The following is a 19,124-nucleotide window of genomic DNA, read 5'->3' on the forward strand; positions in this document are numbered from 1 at the left end:
ACCCTGCATGGACTGTGAGTTCAAACTAGATCTGCTAAGAGCTTAGCTGACCTTAGCCACAGGTCACCGGCTCCTAATCCCTGACTAGAGTCTTGCGAGTTCCGAATCCCAGGCAGAAAAGTGTCCTTGAACTCCTAGCACGGAGTGGTAGCCTTGGAATCTGTATCTTTAAGTGGCCTTGACCCACAGCGCAAAGGTGACTTTGAATCTTGCAGGCAAAGATGGTCTTGAACCCAAGAGCAAAAGTGTCCTTGAAACTCAAGCAGAGAAGTGGCTTTGAGCCCCCTACGCAGAGGTGACCTTGAGCTGGGAGCAGGAGAGAGCAAAGACCCCGCGACTGCTGAGGGCTGCCAGGGGACTGGCAAACCTCCCAGGAGCAGCGGGCAGGCGGGGCACAAGGGAATGATCAGTGGGTGGGGACACAGCGTGTGCGCCCCGCCCCCTCCCGGGAGCAGCACCAGGCGCAGGCTGATCGCCTCTAGGCACCCAGACACCATGGGGAAGCTAGTGGTGCTGACTGTGCTGGGGGCCTGCTTGGCCTTAATAGGCGAGAGGCTTCTGACATTCAGGTGAGTGGACAGCTCCATGGAGATGTCTTCTGATCTTTCTTCCTTTCTGATCCAAGTTAGGATAAGGACAACCTGCTTCCAACTTCCTAGCGGGTGGAAAGGAGCAGTGCCAGTCCTCAGTGCCAACCAGTCAACTTCGCCTTGAGAATTACTCATTAGGAGAGCAGAGAGCTGCTTGCCTCTCCAGGCTGCCAGGGTAGGAGAGCCCACATTGATTTCTGAAGGTTAGGTACCTTCTCCAGGTCTTCTGATACATTGCCCTTGTGAGACACCAAAGTCCTTTGGAAGTGCTGAACTTGGGGGAGGGACCATACTAGCAGCTGGATATTTATAGCTGACTCGGACACTGAAAGTGCTGGCCTGTGGAACCCATGGCACACTGGAGGATGTGCTGGGAAGCAAGGAAGAGCTGAACTCTGCAGACAGAACTGGCTTGGAGGGTGGTTGACATTTTGAAGTAGAAGGTTCCACAGGGACAGCCACCCCAGAACTATCTCAAGCGAAGTCAATCTGGTCTGAAAGAACTTTTCTTTAAAGAAGTTTTTTAAAGCCGTATTCCTGGGGGGGTGTGGGGGAGGGCTAAGGCCTTGGCTTGCCACCCTGCTTTTCTTCTTTCTGTAAGCAGGGGCTGGTCTCAGTTCACTGCTGCAATCTGTTCAGATACCTGATGTCTGTTGGCAACACTTTCTCGTCCAGCTTGGGAGTGCTTACTGTTCCACTTGCTCCCCAAACGACAGACGACAGAACTGTCAAGTGTAAATGTAAGGAACAGACATACACAGACCTGTGTCTAGAACAGCCAGGGTGGCAAGCCCGCTTCCACAGAGTTACAACCCCATCCCTGAAGAGCACTTTTTATAAGTGATCAAAAGACAGATCTAACGTCAGTCTTCATGAATATAGTTTAATACATATTTTAAGTTTTACCTAACATTTAGAAGGATGTTTCACTGCAGAAATAAGAACATTGCTGAAAGGTAGGTCGGCTAACAGCTATAATGGCGGTCAGGTCCATGAGTGAACATATTTTAAGGTAAGTCAGCATAAGCTTAGTTGAAAAGATTAAACTTAGAGCAAAAGTTACAGGTTTAGGTCCTTGGAGATCTCATAGAAGTTTGGATTTTTTTAACCTCCGGATAGAGGAAGGAAGTCAAAGGAAACAAGAGGAGATGAAAGGGAGGAAATGCAGATTTATAATAGTTAAGACTTAAGAAAATGATGTAATGCTGGCTTGTTCATTTAAATGAACAATATTGTGCATTTCTACCAGGCATTAAGCGGGGTCTTGTATTTGGTATAGAATTGTGCTTTATTCTCTCAGTGATAACTGGGAAGTCAGCTTAGGTGGGCACAGTGCTCACAAGAGACATATTATGTAACTATAAACCAAAGGTGTTGCCTGCTCGTCTGTGTGGCATCCAAAAAAGAGGCGTCATAATTTTCACAACAGGAAAGTGACTGGAGGCCGTCCAGGTCTTTTCAGACATTGACCTGGGATGCAGTACTCTGATATCTGTGCTGGTTTCTCCATGTTGATTTTTAATCTTCTCTGTAGAGAAAGAGTTACCACATCACGAGAAATAAAGTCCACAGAACCGAAGAACTGCCACCTGATTGAAGGACTCGGTAAGCACGTGACAGGGCCTAGAGAGACAGCCTCCTTTCTTGGTCATCATCCCCAAGTCTGTTAAATGATTTAATTCTGTATTACTCTGTGGTGGTGTGGCTTCTGTGCATACCGGACTACCTCATGCAAAGGACATTTCTCCATCGTCTGATGAATTGCACTTACTGCTTCTTGGCTCCTGCCCCTCCCCCCTCTTCTTTAGTCCCCCCTCCCCTTTCTCGGCAATCTTGGCTTCAGGTATCCTTTCCTTCAACATCTTCTGACAAACACTTCTCATATATATTCAGACTTTCATCCTACCTAGATGTCTTTCAAAAATATTAATCTTAACTCTGCAGCCACATCTCCAGCCTCTCAAACTGAGGGGCTTCTTCCTCCATCACTGAGGCCAATGTTGTTCTTTCAGACTTAACTGACACCAACTCCACACTCCTACCATTCCTTCTGAGCTTCCTCCACCCACGGCTAGCTCATTAGCCTCTGGAGGCTTAGTTACAGATCTCAGGAGCACTGGTTTCCTCTCTGTGCCTCCTGCTTCCAGAAGAACCCAGCAGGCAACAGTCTCCTCTGTTCCCACTGACCCCACATTTTTGGGTACAGTGTTTCCTTGGGCCGCAAGCCTCCAGTTTTGCTACTAGGAAAGAAAACGAAAACCCAGCCAGATTCTGCTCACTGTCCGCAGGAATGTGTTCTGTGTCTTTCTCACCTTTGTTACGATGTTTTCTCCCCCATGGTTGCTCACTGAAGTCAGCCACAGAGCCGTCCGTCTCTTTCCTCCTCACTCTCACATGAAGCAGCTCAGTGGACTCCACGCCTACCCCATGGTTTATTTCTGAGCTGCTGTTCTCTTTCATTATCAGATTGTAAACTCCCCAGGGTTAAAGACTGTGACTTATTTATTGGTATGGGATAACACAGCCTCTTTTGTGATGCAAATTTGTATTTTCTTTTTCTTTATATATGTATTTAAAAGAAAAAGAAAACAGAAAAGGAGCCCTTTGGTTTTGATTCTCTACTATTACCTCGTCCCAATTTCTAAAGGAGAATAACATTATCTTTTCTTTGTTTTTGTGGTTTGTTTTATTTTTGAGACCATTTCTCAGGTATCTCAGGCTGCCTTTGAACACAATACAAAGCCAAAGATGAATTTTAACTTCTCATCCTCCTGCCTCCACCTTCCAAGTGCTGGGATCGTAGGGGTGCTCTATAGCATCCAGTTTGTGTGGTGGTGGGAATAGGATCCAGGGCTTGGCCAGGCTAGGCAAGCACTGTATCAGCTGAGCTACCTCTCCAGCCCTGTTCCATGCTCTTAGAAATGGCCAGAAGAACGAGATAACCCCCTCAGTAAACTTGGTGTTTTAGAAACCAAAGTGTTCAAGAGATTCTGCTGGGAAGGGGTGAGCATATGCAGCATATATGGATTTCTGAGATTAGTGGGGCCCCGCCCACCACCTCACAGCATTCTGGGAAGACGCAAGTACCGGATGTAAACTCACAATGTGTCTTCAGAGCAGCTTGACCTGTGCATAAAATGAAGCTCTGGATTCAAGCCCCAAAAAAGGACCAAACACACACACACACACACACACACACACACACACACACACACACACACACGTTAACCAACAACAAACAAAACCAAAAACACCTCTAAAATGTGTCAGATTTAATTTAATATGAGAAATAAGGCATTTTGATAGCCACCCACTTGTTTACTATCTAAAGCAGTGGTTCTCAATCTTCCCAACATTGCATTTTTAAAAATAGAGTTCCTTATGGTATGGTGACCCCCAACCATAAAATTATTTTTGTTGCTACTTCATAACTGTAATTTTGCTACTCTTATGAATCATAATGTAAATATTTTTGGAGATAAAGGTTTGCTAAAGGGGTCATGCCCCACAGTTTGATAACCATTGATTTAGAGAGTTATATCTCCCTCACCTCAAATATATATCTCAAAACATGACCTTCCCAAGCAGTTTAGAGAGATAATTAGATTAAAGGATTTTTGATGTCTAGTCTAATTCTCAAATTATATAAGTCAACTAAATTTGAAAAACTAAAGCTAGAATTAATATTGTAAGGCATAGGTCAATGCCCTGATTCCCCAAATAGTTTTAATATTTGGAAGCTGGCTTAGAAGAGATGAAGAAGACAATAACATGCCATGCTCTGCATCTGTCACATGTTTATATTTTATAGTTGAAGGACTGAACACGTTAGGATGAGCACAGGCCATTTGGTAAGAGAACAATACTGATAATTTTTTTTAAAAAAAACTGAAGTTCCCATGTCAAAGGTGTGTGCCTCCTTTGCAAGCACCTGCTCTATCCTTGGCACAAATCTATAAAGCAGATGTGGCTATCAATGCTTTACATGGAGGACACTGACACATATAGAGGGACTGAGTTAGTTGCCTGATGGTCCAGATGTTCACCTAGATTAGGGTTTCGATGTTTTTTTTTCCCATGTCTTTGCAGTCCTTGTTGTATAATGCTGATGTATAATGTCTTATCTACTGACAACACGTTTCATTATAGGCATTACAGCAAAGTCTTATTGCAATAGAAAATGCAAATAGCTAGAATATTACTAAATGGGAACTGAACAAAAGCAGCTGACTAGATATTTAAGTACAGATAGCTAAGAAAACATGAGTGCACAAGCCCAAACTGCTTGACAGTAGAAGGTTTCACACAGCAGTGTAGGGCACTGAAGGACTTTGAGCAGAGTACAGCAGGCACATAGCTAAAGGAAGTTCTGATCTTATGTTCTTTACAATCAGACAGGTTTTGTTTGTTTGTTATTTAAATTTTTTTACCTAATTTTTTATTTGTGTGTGTGTGTGTGTGTGTGTGTGTGTGTGTGCTCGCGAGCGTGGTTTTCTGGGACTTGAACCTAGAACCTCTTGCATATTTAGTCAAGCACCCTACTCTACAACTCAGGGTCTTGTTAAGTTGCTCAGTCTAGCCTCAACGTCTAGTCTTGAACACATTGTATATCTCAGCCATGTCTTGTGCTTTTAATCTGCCTGACTGGACCCTTCAAGTAGCTGGGGTTACAGGCCTGCACTATCAGCCTCAGCGAAGAGCAAGCTTGCAAAGTAAAGTTATCAATGGAAAAATCTCTTCCTTTTCACATGTTCATTTTTCCTTTCCCTCTCTTCCTGCTCCTTTTCTCATCCTTTGATTTTATTCATACATAGATAGTCTTTTTATATAGCCATGGCTGGCCCCCCAATGCATGGCAATCCTCCTCCCTCGGATTCCCAAGTACTAGATTGTAAATGTGCTCCTCAGCGTTCTTAAAGTGAGGATTGAAAGGTAAAACAATTCTTCCTTCAGTAACGCTGTCTCCTGGCTTCTCTCCCTTTGGAGTACCTTTGTCTTTTTTCCAAGCCTATGAGGATTGAGGATTATTTCAACAAGGAAGTTATATGGTGTCTCTTGGCCTCTAACCAAAGCCACACAGAAATGAGTTCACTGCATTAGGGCTTGTGGGAACAGGCTCGTCAAGTTTGCAGTTTTGTATTTGATGCCTTTCTGCTTTTCTTTCCTTCTGCACCTTCCTGGTCTCTAAGATGTGCTGTTACTCCATAGTGAATTCCATTTGTTTACTTAGCTGGCATTTCCCCAAGGAATGAAATGACAAAATTATATAAATAATATATAATTTTTATATAAAAAAGATATACGTTATATATACAATTTATAGAAACTACATAAAATAATAAAATTACACATATAGTAACTCTTCTAGAGTGACACTCTTAGGGAGCACTTATGGGGAACGATTGAAGAAAGAAAGAAATTATTGAAGTAATGGCAAGTCATAGTAGGGTTGATAGGTTGAACTGTAATAGGTACTTCTTCAAGAACGCTGTAACTGAGGGTTTTAACCATAGCCATGTACTGACAGGTATGAGGGAGAATCCAGAGGACAGCCCTGGCTGGAGCTCTCACTCCCACTGGTTTCCCTGCTGTTGAGATGCTTGGGACTCACCTCATCAATTCCATGTAGACAAGGGTGTTGGGGGGGCAGGGGAAGTGGGAATGCTGCCAGTCCAGCTGATGCTGCTTTTCCACCTTGGACTGAAAAAAAAAAAACCCACAGCACTCCTGGATACTTCAGGTTAGGTCAGAGTGCTGCTATCATGGGAGATATATAAAATGACATTTGAGAGAGAAAAGGAGGCAAATCAGAGATCACACAACTCATACAATTTTGCATAGCTGTTTATGCTAAATTGCAATGTGGGTTTTGCATTGGTAAACCCCTTTAGGTTGAAAATACTATAAGTGAAAAATGTATTTCATGCCCATAACTCACAGCACATTCCTAGGCAGGCTGCTCAGGAACATCTCTGTAGAAAGCCTATCATATACTCTCATGAATGGGAGCAGCCTCTGCTGATATGGCTCAGAATTAAACAATAACCGTGAAGATCAGAATTCAGAATCAAAGGTAATGTTTCTCCTGACTGTGTTTCATTTTCATGTCTTTGGAAAGTTGAAATCTCCTAAATCAAATCACTGTAAACTGGGACATCTGTATTCAGATATAACACTCATATCTTTTAACTCCAAAATGAGACAAAGTTCAAATTATTAACATGCTTATTTATAAAGTGAAACAGCTTGTATTGAGTGCGTCTACCAGGAAAAAGCGGGTGTTATGTAGAACACACAGATACAACATGGAATTAACCCCAGGCCTTGTTCCCAGGAAGCTTTTAGTCTAATAGGAAATTAACAAGCAGGCACAGGGCACAGTGTGAAAAATGTCACGATGGAGTTACCCACAGACCACAATATTTGCAAATAAAGATAGATGCCAAACCCAGGAAAGATTGAAAAGCTGAAGCAGTGGCCCCATGCCCAGCAGCCTACTAGGGGTAAGAAAGGTGTAAGAAAGGGCCAAACCACCAGGAGGGAGAGGAAGACGTGTGTGTGTGTGTGTGTGTGTGTGTGTGTGTGTGTGTGTGTGTGTGTGTACACAAATTAATGACTCTAGTACGATTCATAAAATACTCAAGGAAGCATCAATACACGGCTAGACTGGATCCGGGAGGGCAGGATCAAGGGAAATTTAGCCTCGGCCAAGGTATGGATGGATTTGAATCTACACCAAGGAGCATGAGATTTATACTACGAGCTCCAGCAGACCTTTAGTAAGCTTTAAGCAGGGGAATGCTAGGGTCAACTTGGCTGTTTAGAAAGATGAATGTCTGTACAGACAATGGGATAGGGGAGCAAAGCTGACCTATTAAGAAACTATTGTAGAAACCCAAGGATATATATCTGACAAACAAGTGATGTTTTGGGGGAGTAAGACAAGGGAGGTGGCAAAGATAGCTCCAAGTTCCTTGCTCTGGGTTCCTGAGGAGAGAAGTGCCATTCTTTGCCATTGAAAAATGGAAAATATAAAGGGAAGAAACTTCTAGGTTTGGAACCTGCTGAGCATGAGAAACCAGGTAGAGTGTTGAGCACCTGGTGATTGCAGCAGTCTGAACTTGCAAGGATGAGTTGACGCAGATCAGAGAATCCAGAGCACGGGGGTGGAAACAGAAAGCACAAGGGTGGACTGTTGCTGGCTCTGCCATGAGAAGCAGGCAAGGGCGGACAGACCTTATTCTATATTCAGAACAGAGTGAGAGAGAAAAGCAACAGGAAATCAAGGAGGGCTGAGCAGAGAGGTGGGAGAATTATCAGAGAAATATCCAACCTGGGATGCTGAAAATTGCCTTATTCTATGTGTGGGTTTTCCCTGTGTGTATTCCACTCCATATGGAAATAGCTTCAAGTTTCTCAAGCCATCTGGGCACCACAGATAGGTAAAAATCATGATACACCAAAATGCTTAGGAAGTGGGAAACTCTGGTTAGTTTTAGTTTTCACATTACTAGTTAGTTTCTTCCCGGTCCTTGGTTGTCAGTACCTACTGCTCATTATTCTATTGGTTCAAATTTACACTTTCTTTGGCTTTGTTCTCATTTTTTTGTCCTCATCCACCTATGTTCTCTCCCAGTTGCCTAGTGACAGCCTAGTAATCCATTTCCCCAGGTAACCATTTCCCATGCGTTCCAATTATTGTGTCTGTGTAGCAGACTGCCCCACACTTAGTGACTTTGAACAACAAGGCTGGACATAATGACATACATCTATAATTCTAGTGCTAGGGAGGCTGAGGCAGGAGGATCGTGAATTCAAGGCCATCCTAGGCTACCTAGGGAGACCCAGTCTCAGAACAAATCAAGACAATCCTAGTTATTTTTTATTTATTTATTTTTTTTTTTACGACATTGGCAGGGCTTAGTGAAGAAGTCCAATTGTTTCATTTGCATTGATGACTCAAAGGTTGGTAACAAGCCACCTGGGATCCCCTGGCTTTTCTCCACATCTTGTGTGTTCCCTACATTTGGAGCTCTGTGGCTTTGAAAAACTGGATTTCTGTATTTCCCTTCAGGGCTCCCAAGGTACATCCTGGAGAGAATAGATGGGGGAGAGATGGAGAAGAAGAAAGAGAGGGAGGGAAAGGAGAGAGAGACTACTCCAAGACATCTAGGGCTGGCATTTAACCTTGGAAGTCACATGGCATTATATTCACCACATTCCACTTGTCAGGGCACCTTCTAAGTTCCCCCAGGCTCAAGGGGGGAGAATAAACACCTTGCCTCACAGTGGAATAATGTGAATGTCACATCTTCAGAGGAGCATTTGACTGAGCTGTGATGTTGCAGAATACAGTTAGCTGTACTAGATAATCATCACCTCCAGAACCAGGCCCTCCCCAGTGACTTATGAGCTTCATTCTCTACTAGAATTCATCCTCCCCTCCATCACTGCTCACATATTATATACTTTTTTTCCACAGAAAAATGCTCAAGGCCCTTAAGGAGGAAGTGAACTTACCCAACTCTTTCTAATGAATTTCTTGCCACAGCCTGTCTCAAGATCATTATCACACAGATCTCCTATTGAATAATTTCTCAGTGTGGTTGTACATGTTTAGGTCTGACAGGTTGTAAAATGAGGAACACTTGGCAGGAAGGCTTCTCTGGAAGCTTTTCGGTGATGGCTGAATTTTCTTATTCAGTATGGGAGGAATAGTCTTCCATGGAGAATAACACAGACTTTCTCAGGACATCTCCTGCAAGTTGTAATTTAACGAATAAACTTAGGACATGAATCTATTTTTGTAGGGTAGTTTGCTTTGCACTTTCGTCCTGAAAATGGAATTCCAAAGAAGAGTTTAATCCTTGTAGAGATGGACTCAGACATTCTCACAGAGCAGCTATGTCTCTAGGATTCCTGGATGGCACCATAATTTCCCAAGTAAATGGCTGAAACAGTTAATGCATTTTTCAAAAGAACTCAAAAGTTTGGGCCATTTAACTTCTTCTCTGAAAGCTCCACATATACATTTTTGTGATTATTTTTTGTTTTTTGTTTTTCAGAGAATGGCTCTGAAGATATTGATATACTTCCTAGTGGGCTGGCTTTTATCTCTACTGTGAGTATTTGCCAGCTGCTCTGATGCTCACATCAATAGCTGTATAGACAGTGCATTAAAGTTTCCAGCTCGAGATGCCAGATGGACCCCTACATGTTCATCCCACCTCTGGGCAGAACAGTCAACTACAAAAGCCAAACTGCAATCTGGAAGGCTAATTAGAACACCACAGGCATGGCTAACTCTGACTGCCTCATGTGGGCAGCTCCCTGTGGTCAGCTGCATGCTCGGCTAGGGCCTCTGTAAATGTGTATTGATGTGCATTTGACTCTCAGGCTGATCTTCAGATCTGTCCTGTTACATCTCATCTCCATCACTGCCTTATTGGGTGGTACTTTAGTGTCTGATAGTCACCTTCACACTAACCAGTATTCTTGCCATGCCTGATTATGCAAGGAGCACTCTAAATGTTAAAGAGTTTAACATCAATACTAGGACTCCCGGCTATTCCTTCAATGTGCTTCCATGAGTAGAGAAGAAAGTGTATTTTGTTCTCAACACCACCTTGACAAATTTTAAATGACCAGGAAGCTATAGTAGGAGACCAAAGCAACAACAAAATCAGTAAACAAAAGAGCAGTATCTTTATTAGATGTTGACTATTGTCGTGGATTTATCAAGCCAATAATTTTGTTTGCTGGTTTTGTTCTTGAGGGTTTGTTGGAAATTAAAACCAGGAATGTGTGCATGTCAGTCATGAACTCTACTGCCTGGTTAAGTCCACAGGTTGGGTCCAAGATTTTGAAAATGTGAATTTACCATATTTTTTGTGTGAATTAATTTCTGCTGCTAGAATTGCATGTGGAAATATTCCATTTTTTTCCAAACCACTAACTTGCATGAATTTTAAGTCTAAATACTTTTGGCTCAAAGCAAGGCATCCTATAGGAACCACAACCTGAATTTCCAGATTCTTAAACTAGTACAGAGAAGGACTCCTTAAATTTCAAATGGTGGGAGGCAGGATTCTCTTCCTTCACTTTTTCTCCAAAATCAAAGATAAAACAAAACTGTCTGGAAAAGCCTTTTTTTCTTTGACCGCAGTTTTCTATTGTCCAGTTTGATTTTCAGGGCTATGCCAAACAGACCTGCAAAAGTGATTACTCCATATAGTTAGGAGATGTCTTTGCTGTTAGGAATTGTTTGTCGTTCCTACCGTCTGCTTCCCCTAGCAGCAGAGCTTCAGAGTTATTACTAAATAGAAAGAAAGCATTCTCATACCAAACAGTGCATGAGAGATGTCAGCATGCCTTCTCTTTTGATCCCTCTGTAAACCAGCAACTCCTACTCAATGCTTGGGATTTATGCTCTTTGCTCTGTTTCTCATCTTCCTGTATTCGACATCTTGTTCTCCTTGGTCTCTCCTACAACCTTCTTGCCTCTTTTGACAATGTTCAGAAGCATAGGATCCAGAGAGTGATTCTAGGCAAATACATATTCTTAGCCTTCCTAAAGTGACAAGGAAGATATTTTTCCCCCAGCCTGGAGACTTGGCATGCTTCTTACCTACAGGATTACTCTCATCCTCCCACTTGCCAGTTAACTTCTATTTTTCAGTGAAGCCTTCCTGTGAAGGTACACAGTTTCCTCAGTAAGCTTTCCCTGGTTCTGTTGTTGGGTATGGATGGGTTATCATATGTACCACCCTATCCTGATATGTTCTTCTTGTGACATCATGTTACTTTAAGTTTCTTGAATCTGGGACTTAGATGTGTTCATTAACACCCCAGATATCCAGCATAATACGGAACATATGAGGTCTGAGGATGAATGAGGACCTTGGGAGGTTTCAATGAATGTCCTAGCATACCTCCAATACATTGGGGAAAATCAGAAGCCTACATCTCAAAGTGACTGTCAATATTTCCAGTGATGAGTGGTAGGAATGGAATTGTGTGCTGTTAGTAGCATACTGTAGGATTGCTGCTACCAATTCCAACCCCACAGAATGCCATGGACAGAAACCTAAACCTGCTCCCAGAAGCATGTCCTTAGCATTCTTATTCCACGCTAAGGTCATTTGCAGTGCCTTGCTCTTGCTCCTGTCATATCTTTTCCATATTTAGGACTTCCAGCCTCTTCGTTTGGATGACAATGTCCTCATCTGTATCCATGATACCAAGGCACTTGTAGAGGTGTGCTGCCTTGAGACACACACATACCCTTCCATATATTTATGCTGTGGCAGAAGGGGGCTGTACAATGAATGGCATGCAAATGGCTAGATGCCCCTAACATTTCCTCCTTAATGACAGATTAGCTGTAGAGAGGAGAACTGAGGATCAAATTTTATGGTGTGACGGAATAGTGACATTCTTAACTGAGAATAGATATCCATGAGAGGGAGGATCTGGAGTGATGACATTCGACTTTGGTTTTTGACAAGCTGATTTGAAGCTGACTTGAGGAGGGAGTGAGAAAGGTAAGCCACAGCACCATTGACAAGCTGTGGGGAAACATGCATATGTGGAATCACTGGGAGACATGAAGTAACTGAAGCTTTATGAATGAAATCTATGAGGAGGGAGCACAGGGGAGAAGGGAGTTATGAGGATAGAAGGAAGACAAATCCAGGACGTCAAAATAGACAGAAGTTCTATCTCAGAACTCTACTTCTAACTTGTTATGAAGGAAGGAAGCAGTGTCCAGGGCCCCAGGGCTGTAGCTACAGAAGGAGAAGGGGTTGTCAAGGAAGACACCTTGAGACTGTTGCACAACCTGGAGAAATGTGCTTGACAGAATACGAAAGGTAGAATGATGATTCCATATACTCATTGGTGTGGGGCCATCCACTGGAGCTTGGTTGACCTATCAGGGGCCATAGCCTTAAAGAAAATTGACTTTTCTTCTCCTAGCACACACCAGTTGTCAATAGTTTCTCATGAGCTCTTCCATGCTCCCTGCTAGAATGTTGACTGGCTTGATGCTGTGATGTAGATGTCCCATTTCTGGCTGAAGGCATCCACCTTCTTAAGAGCTTTAAGCCAGCAAAGAAAGAACAGAGAGAGGATCCATTGAAAAAGGAAATGGTGCAGCTTCCTTAGAGAGACTCTTTACTTGGTGGAGACTGACCCAGAAACAGAATCTGAGAGTAAGGCCCTGCCCATCTCTCCTTTTGGGTATGGCAAAGAAGGGAAGTTCAAGAATGGCTACCATTGCTCTGATGGCTTCAGAGACCTCTTTCCAACAACACTGAGGTACAAGCCTTGGATGATGATGAGGATTTTAAGAAAAACTTGAAGGAGAATGGAGAGATGACTCAACAGTTAAGATCACTTAATGCTTTTACTCCAGCATGGCAGCTCACATCCATCTAAAAACTAGTTTCATGGTATCCCACACTCTCTTCTGATCACCAAGGACATCAGGCCCATATGTGGAACACAGGCATGCATGCATGCACTCAAACAAGCATATATAAAAAATAAGAATGATTAAATCTTTTCAAACACTTGAAGATCTGGACAGGGATGCTCAGAGATTACTGACCACCCTGCAGTAAGAGGGCAACAGAAGGACTAGTAAGTATATGTGCTTGCAAGGGCAAGAGCAGAAAGAGAAACAAGGAGAGACAATAGAGTAGAGAGGAGAATATTTAGATTAGTGGTTGAGGGGGAAGAAAGAAGCTGATCTATTTTTAGTTAAATCAGAGAGATGAAGAAGAGATGTGAGCATGAAATAACTGTTTAGTCCTTGGTGTAAGATAAACCAACCCCAAAGTTTGAGACAAGGAACTAGGGTATGTTAAAGGTTCAATACCTTGTGGGTGTCTGTTGTTAACTGATAAATACTTAGCCCTATTGGTAGAAAGGGTCACTGTCAAAAGTACTAGAATGAACTTTTTATGCTCATTGGAATAAGGACTCAATTTAGAATTTTCAGACACTCCTATAGGAACAAAATAAATTATAAATCTATATGATGCTAGCACCCTCTGCTGAATTGTGGCTGATGCTATTTATGACTACATAATATAAGTAATGGGAAAAAAGGACAATAGATTTAACCACATACCCCTTATCTATGCATTGGGAAAGGAAAATATCAGACATCAAGATTGGAAAGATCTTAACCATCATAAGTTTCAGTTGTTTCATTTTATAGACGAGCACCCCAAGACCTAGGCAGACCAAAGGACTCTGAAAAAGTAACATGGCTTGGTCCTTGGCATTGTAATCTGTGGCTCAACTCTTTCTAAATTAAAAATGCTTTCTTATCTCAAACATGACTCTTCCTGTAACCTTCACAGTTAAGGTTGGAAAGGCATTGCTGACCCCCTTCCCCAGATCAGATAATGGCTATAGCTAACAGAGTGAAAAATCCCCCAAATCTAAACGAAATGCAGAACCTGGAACATTTTTGTTTGGCTTTGAGATTTTGGCTTCCCTATGAAAATGCTATTTAAATAAGCATATGTGTGTAGACTGACTCTCTTTTCTAAAGGGATTAAAATATCCAGGCATGCCAAACTTTGCACCAGACAAACCAGGAAGGATTTTCCTGATGGATCTGAATGAGCCAAACCCAAAGGCACAAGCACTGGAAATCAGTGACGGTTTCGACAAGGAGGCACTGAATCCTCATGGGATCAGCACCTTTATTGACAAAGGTAAAACCCTAATGACTGAGACTAAGGGAGTGGGGGAAAGGGATTCATAGATCCACTACCTCTCAGCGTCCTTGTTAAGGGGAGAGGACAGGGGCTATTTTGCCAAAAAATGTGTGCAATCTTTGCAAATTTGTTAATGTTCACACACACACACACACACACACACACACACACACACACACACACACACAAACTTTAAAACATTTTTCTAAAGAAGAATGGATAGGAGGGTGGGAGGAAAGTACTCTTCTTCTTATTTGACTTCCAGAACCTGTTTGAATACTTTTCAGATAAATCAAACATATAAACCAAAGGTCTTTTGAAAATAATAATGTAACATTCAAAATCGTAGTATAAGGAAAAAAATAAATTTGAATCGTGGAAATTGAAACCATGATTTTTGTACCTAAAAATACTGTCAAGAAAGTAAAAACACCCAAAGAATGACAGATAATATCTGCAAAATAATAATAATGATGATGATGATGATGATGATGATGATGATGTCTGGTTAAGAGCTTGTACCCAGACTCTACACACACACACACACACACACACACACACACACACACACACACACACACGAGACAAGCAAAGATGTTGAGAAATTGGGCCCCTTTGCTGGTGAATTGTGAAATGGTGCAGCCACCTTGGGAAATCGTCTGTCAGTTTCAAGGATGGTGTTACTGTGTGACATGGCAGCTTCACTCACTCTGTGGTGTGTGATCAACAGAACTGGAAACACTTCCACACATGCACTCCTACACAAATGTTCACAGCAGCATTTCTCCTAGTATCCACATGCCCATTTCCTGATAAATAAGCAACATAATTTATACAGAAGAGCATCATTTGGCAACAGGAAGAATGAGCTGGGGGTGCATGCTAGACAGATATGCACTTTGGAAATGCTATGCTATGCTATGTGGAAGAATTCAGTCACTAAAGGGCACTAATTGTATGATTCCATCCATACAAAACATCCAGTAGGCAAAATTATACAGACAAAATGTAGACCAGTAGTCAGCAGAGGCTGGGAAGAGGGGGAAATGGAGAGAAACAACTTGACAGTGAGGGATTTCTTTGGGGGCTGATGCAAATATTCTGGAATTAGGTAGTGGTCATTACTGCACAAGAATATACCAAAACTCACTAAATTTTACATTTTGCAAGACTGAATTTAATGACATATGACTCATATCTCAAGAAACTACTCCAGAAACAAATCATATTATTATTCACTCTCAAAATAACAATCTCTGATACATTTCGCTTGTTCGTAGGCCATAATTCCAAACTAATTTGAATTAAATATATGTGCGAATCTATTGAGCACATGGGTACCATCGTATAAAGAGGGTGTCTCCCTCCTCTAGAATTCTTTGTTTCTACTTTACTTACTAGTTATTTCTCTTCTTTTCATCTGTAGGTATATTCACCATAAAAGTGTATATAACATGTTCTTTACTGGAATCTGAGAGTCAAGAACAGTGACTGAGACTGACTAGGAGCTGAGCAAACAGATGTTCAGTGAGCATGTGAATTTCGATACTGTGGGACAGGGCAGCTTATAAATACTCCATTTAATAAGATAGAGAAGCTGGAGTGGAGAGAAGTGGAAGGCAGAGCTGACTTGGCTTAGCAAATGGCTGCTTTAGAGTTAGAAGCCAGGTGGTTTCACTTCTCTGTGTCTTTTATGGGGTTAAACTAGGGAATCACCATGTACTTAATCCCCCAAAACCTAACCTTCTTTGCCTGACACTGTGCTGGCTAATACCTTCCATGAGAGTTGATGTAATGAAGTGGTCATATTAACCTACAGTATTTAACTGCATAGGATGTTAGAGTTAGGGTTATTAGCAGCTGGCATTCTAAGATGGGATCATTTTTTTATTAACTGCCAGCCACATATTAGGCTTCCAAAATTGTGATGTATTATGATTGACAGCCCATTTTATTCATTTAGTCCCCTTCCTTAATTAAGGGACTACTTCACCATACCAAAACATTACACAGGGAATTGTCAGGATAGAGCAAAGAGGCAGAACAAAATTATCTTCACAAGCGTCTTTCCCTTCCATGGAAGGAAGATCCAGGAGAAGCATAAGAATGGGAAAACCAGGGCAGAATGAATGATTACCATATTGCATCCCACAAAATGTCTGTTTGTTTAAGGCCTGAAATCCAACCTATGTCCTGTTGCCAAAGGCTGGGCCCTGTAACAGTAAGATCAGACCAAAGGAGAGATTTGCCTGTGTGGGGAGTAGCTCCCCATAATTTGCTTCAAACAGCTCAATGTAATGTGTTCAGGGGCCCTGAGTGTAAATGCCGCATGTCAGGACTCAGACTTGCTCCATTACATGTTCGGTATCTACATGAAGTGGGTGAAGAGCAACAAATGCTGAACAGGTTCGAAAGCAAGAGGATCGGAACAGTCTCTCAAAAACTCAGACCTACCCCTTCTGATAAGTCAGGAAAGGTCACTGCTTTCAATCTCACAGCAGTTAACATTCCAGAGTGAAAACAGGAAGGTGGGGACATTTTTGAGGCTGATAATTCCCAGAATTAGCTGGTTTGTTTCCTTTGGCATATTTACTTTGCCTGTCCACTGAGTCCACTAAGTTGTTACTCAACCTCAGGTATTTGACTAGAGCTAGAAGTTCATTGTGTAATTGGGAAAAAACTATTATTTATTTTAAAGCATTCACATGCCCAGAGATTTCTTGAACTTCTGTTGACATGTGGACATCTGTGACACACCCCACATTTTCTCAGTAGAGATTAGCTTGCATTCAGACACTGAAAGGGAAACTATAGGTGTTTACTTCCATTATAATTCTGTATCTTCTCCTCTGAGGGTATGCTGGTGAGGCTGAGAAGACCATTGCAGAAACATCCATGTTTTGCTCTGTGTCTTGGTGTTGGCAAAATCACTGGGCTACCCCAGCCCCCATTTGAGTTTCAATTCTTCAAAAACAGAAGAATCTAGCATTGGTGTTAATGATCCATCTGATGGACATGCAAAACGCCTAAAGGAAACCATTGCACAGTAGTACATGTCTATATAGTCCCAACCACTCAGATCTGGAGCCTAGAAGTTCAAGATAAGTCTGTGTAACATAACAAGACCCCATCTTAAGACTAAACCAAAGCCTTGGGAGATGATCAGGGTTTTAAAGAAGTCTAATAATGGTTGTAAGAAAAGTAAACTTCTTGGAAATTACATCTTCCTTTGAAATTATACCCACCCACCCCCATTCAGACAACACTGTGTATCTTTATGTCGTGAATCATCCTCACATGGATTCCACTGTGGAGATATTTAAATTTGAAGAACAGCAACGTTCTCTCATCCACCTGAAAACTATAAAACACGAACTTCTCAAAAGGTATGGAATTAAAGCCTGTGGGCTTCTATTCACTTCACACCGCTGCTGTGCGCATCGTTAGCTTTGGTTCTGCAACAGGCATTCTCATAACTTTTGTTTTACAGCCCGCTTTCCTCTGAAGCTTTCCAGAGCTTCCCTGGGTGGGACCTCAGTAGAAACTGCTGTGCTCAGTATTGAATGTCTCTATATTTTGCAACTTCTTCAGAGCTCTTTAATCCTATAAAGGTGCTCAATTAGATTCTCAGCTCTTATTTCAACCTCTTTGCTACAGCAACTCAATACTGTGCTCTGTTTAAACGCCTACTCCCTCTCCCAGTTGTCCAGGTAGGTTGTGTTCTCCAAGCCTTACCCACTGGGTGTTAGAACCAACCTCCAGATGGTTTATTTTTTGTACCCAATTTTTTAAAAGAAGATTTGATAAAAAAAAAATCAAACAAACAAACCGTGGGCACTTATAAAAATTACCCTTATTAAATGTTGACTGTGTACCAAGTGCTATGTCAAAATGCTTTAACTGAATTTTCACATAGCATTTAGTAACAAGAAAGAGGAAACTGAGTCTCATAGAAGTTGTGGGCCAGGTAGGTTGCCTGAGTCAGTTTGTGATCGGCAGGTAAGCCTGGGTCTATTGGAGTTACAAACTGAGTTCTCAATTTGCAATGATCAATATCATTCTTACTGGATTTAGAAAATTAAAATTTTTAGTAGATTGTCAATTTTAGGTCTTAAACAATAAAGAGTTTTTCTATTATGAAGTGAGCATATCACCAGATTCTGTTCTGAGTCACAGTGGATCAGAACCTCACAGAATTTCTGGGGAATGCAAAAGTCACTTAAGTTGTGCCTCCATTTCACAGTAAAATGAAGATTTTCCTTGTTGACTGGACTTACCTCAGTGGTGAATTATGAGGCTCATATAACCTCACAGGAGGAATCCTAGAAAACACCTCTTATGGGAAAACATTATGAGAATGTTCAATCCTAGAAAACTTAAATCAGATCAGCCTTAAGTAAAGAAAGGGGAATGTGATGAGTTGAATTGGGTCCTACAAAACTATAAAATATTTCCCAAGTCATCCAGCATTCACTTTTCTAAAATTTTATATAAAAATGTATGTTTAAATCCCTACCACACAAACCTCAGAATGTGGCCTTACTTAGAAAAATACCTGCAGAGGTAATTGAAGACAAAGCTTTACTTTGTATTATAATGTACGATGTATTCTTAATCCAGTAAGAAGGCAGAGGGATACAGAAGACCAGCACCCAATCATGGATACCATACCCACACTGGAGTGAGAGATCTCCAAGTCAGTGAATGCTACCTTGATCCAGAAAAGTCAAAACCCAGGTCTTTCCACAGAAACTTGGGAACCTGGCTCTGCTAACATGACTGGGCTAACTGCTTGATTCCA

General features: G+C 41.8%; 1 protein-coding gene across 3 annotated transcripts in view; it reads left to right on the forward strand.

The window, feature by feature from the left end:
• The first annotated feature begins 429 nt into the window (after positions 1 to 429).
• Positions 430 to 19,124, forward strand: part of Pon3 (paraoxonase 3) — a 28,569-nt gene continuing 9,874 nt past the window's right edge. Inside the window, exons 1-5 of one of the 3 annotated variants that reach the window (XM_028869821.2) lie at positions 430 to 569; positions 2,125 to 2,195; positions 9,656 to 9,711; positions 14,155 to 14,320; positions 17,583 to 17,709. In XM_028869821.2, the coding sequence (XP_028725654.1) occupies positions 496 to 569; positions 2,125 to 2,195; positions 9,656 to 9,711; positions 14,155 to 14,320; positions 17,583 to 17,709 (494 nt within the window). In that variant the 5' untranslated portion in view covers positions 430 to 495. Of the gene's footprint in view, positions 570 to 2,124; positions 2,196 to 9,655; positions 9,712 to 14,154; positions 14,321 to 17,582; positions 17,710 to 19,124 lie in introns of those variants that run through there. The other 2 variants (XM_028869822.1, XM_037203518.1) reach the window with 2 other exon arrangements.

The sequence above is a fragment of the Peromyscus leucopus genome, chromosome 3 (genome assembly GCF_004664715.2).
Source record: "Peromyscus leucopus breed LL Stock chromosome 3, UCI_PerLeu_2.1, whole genome shotgun sequence".
In the NCBI taxonomy this organism is placed as follows: domain Eukaryota; kingdom Metazoa; phylum Chordata; class Mammalia; order Rodentia; family Cricetidae; genus Peromyscus; species Peromyscus leucopus.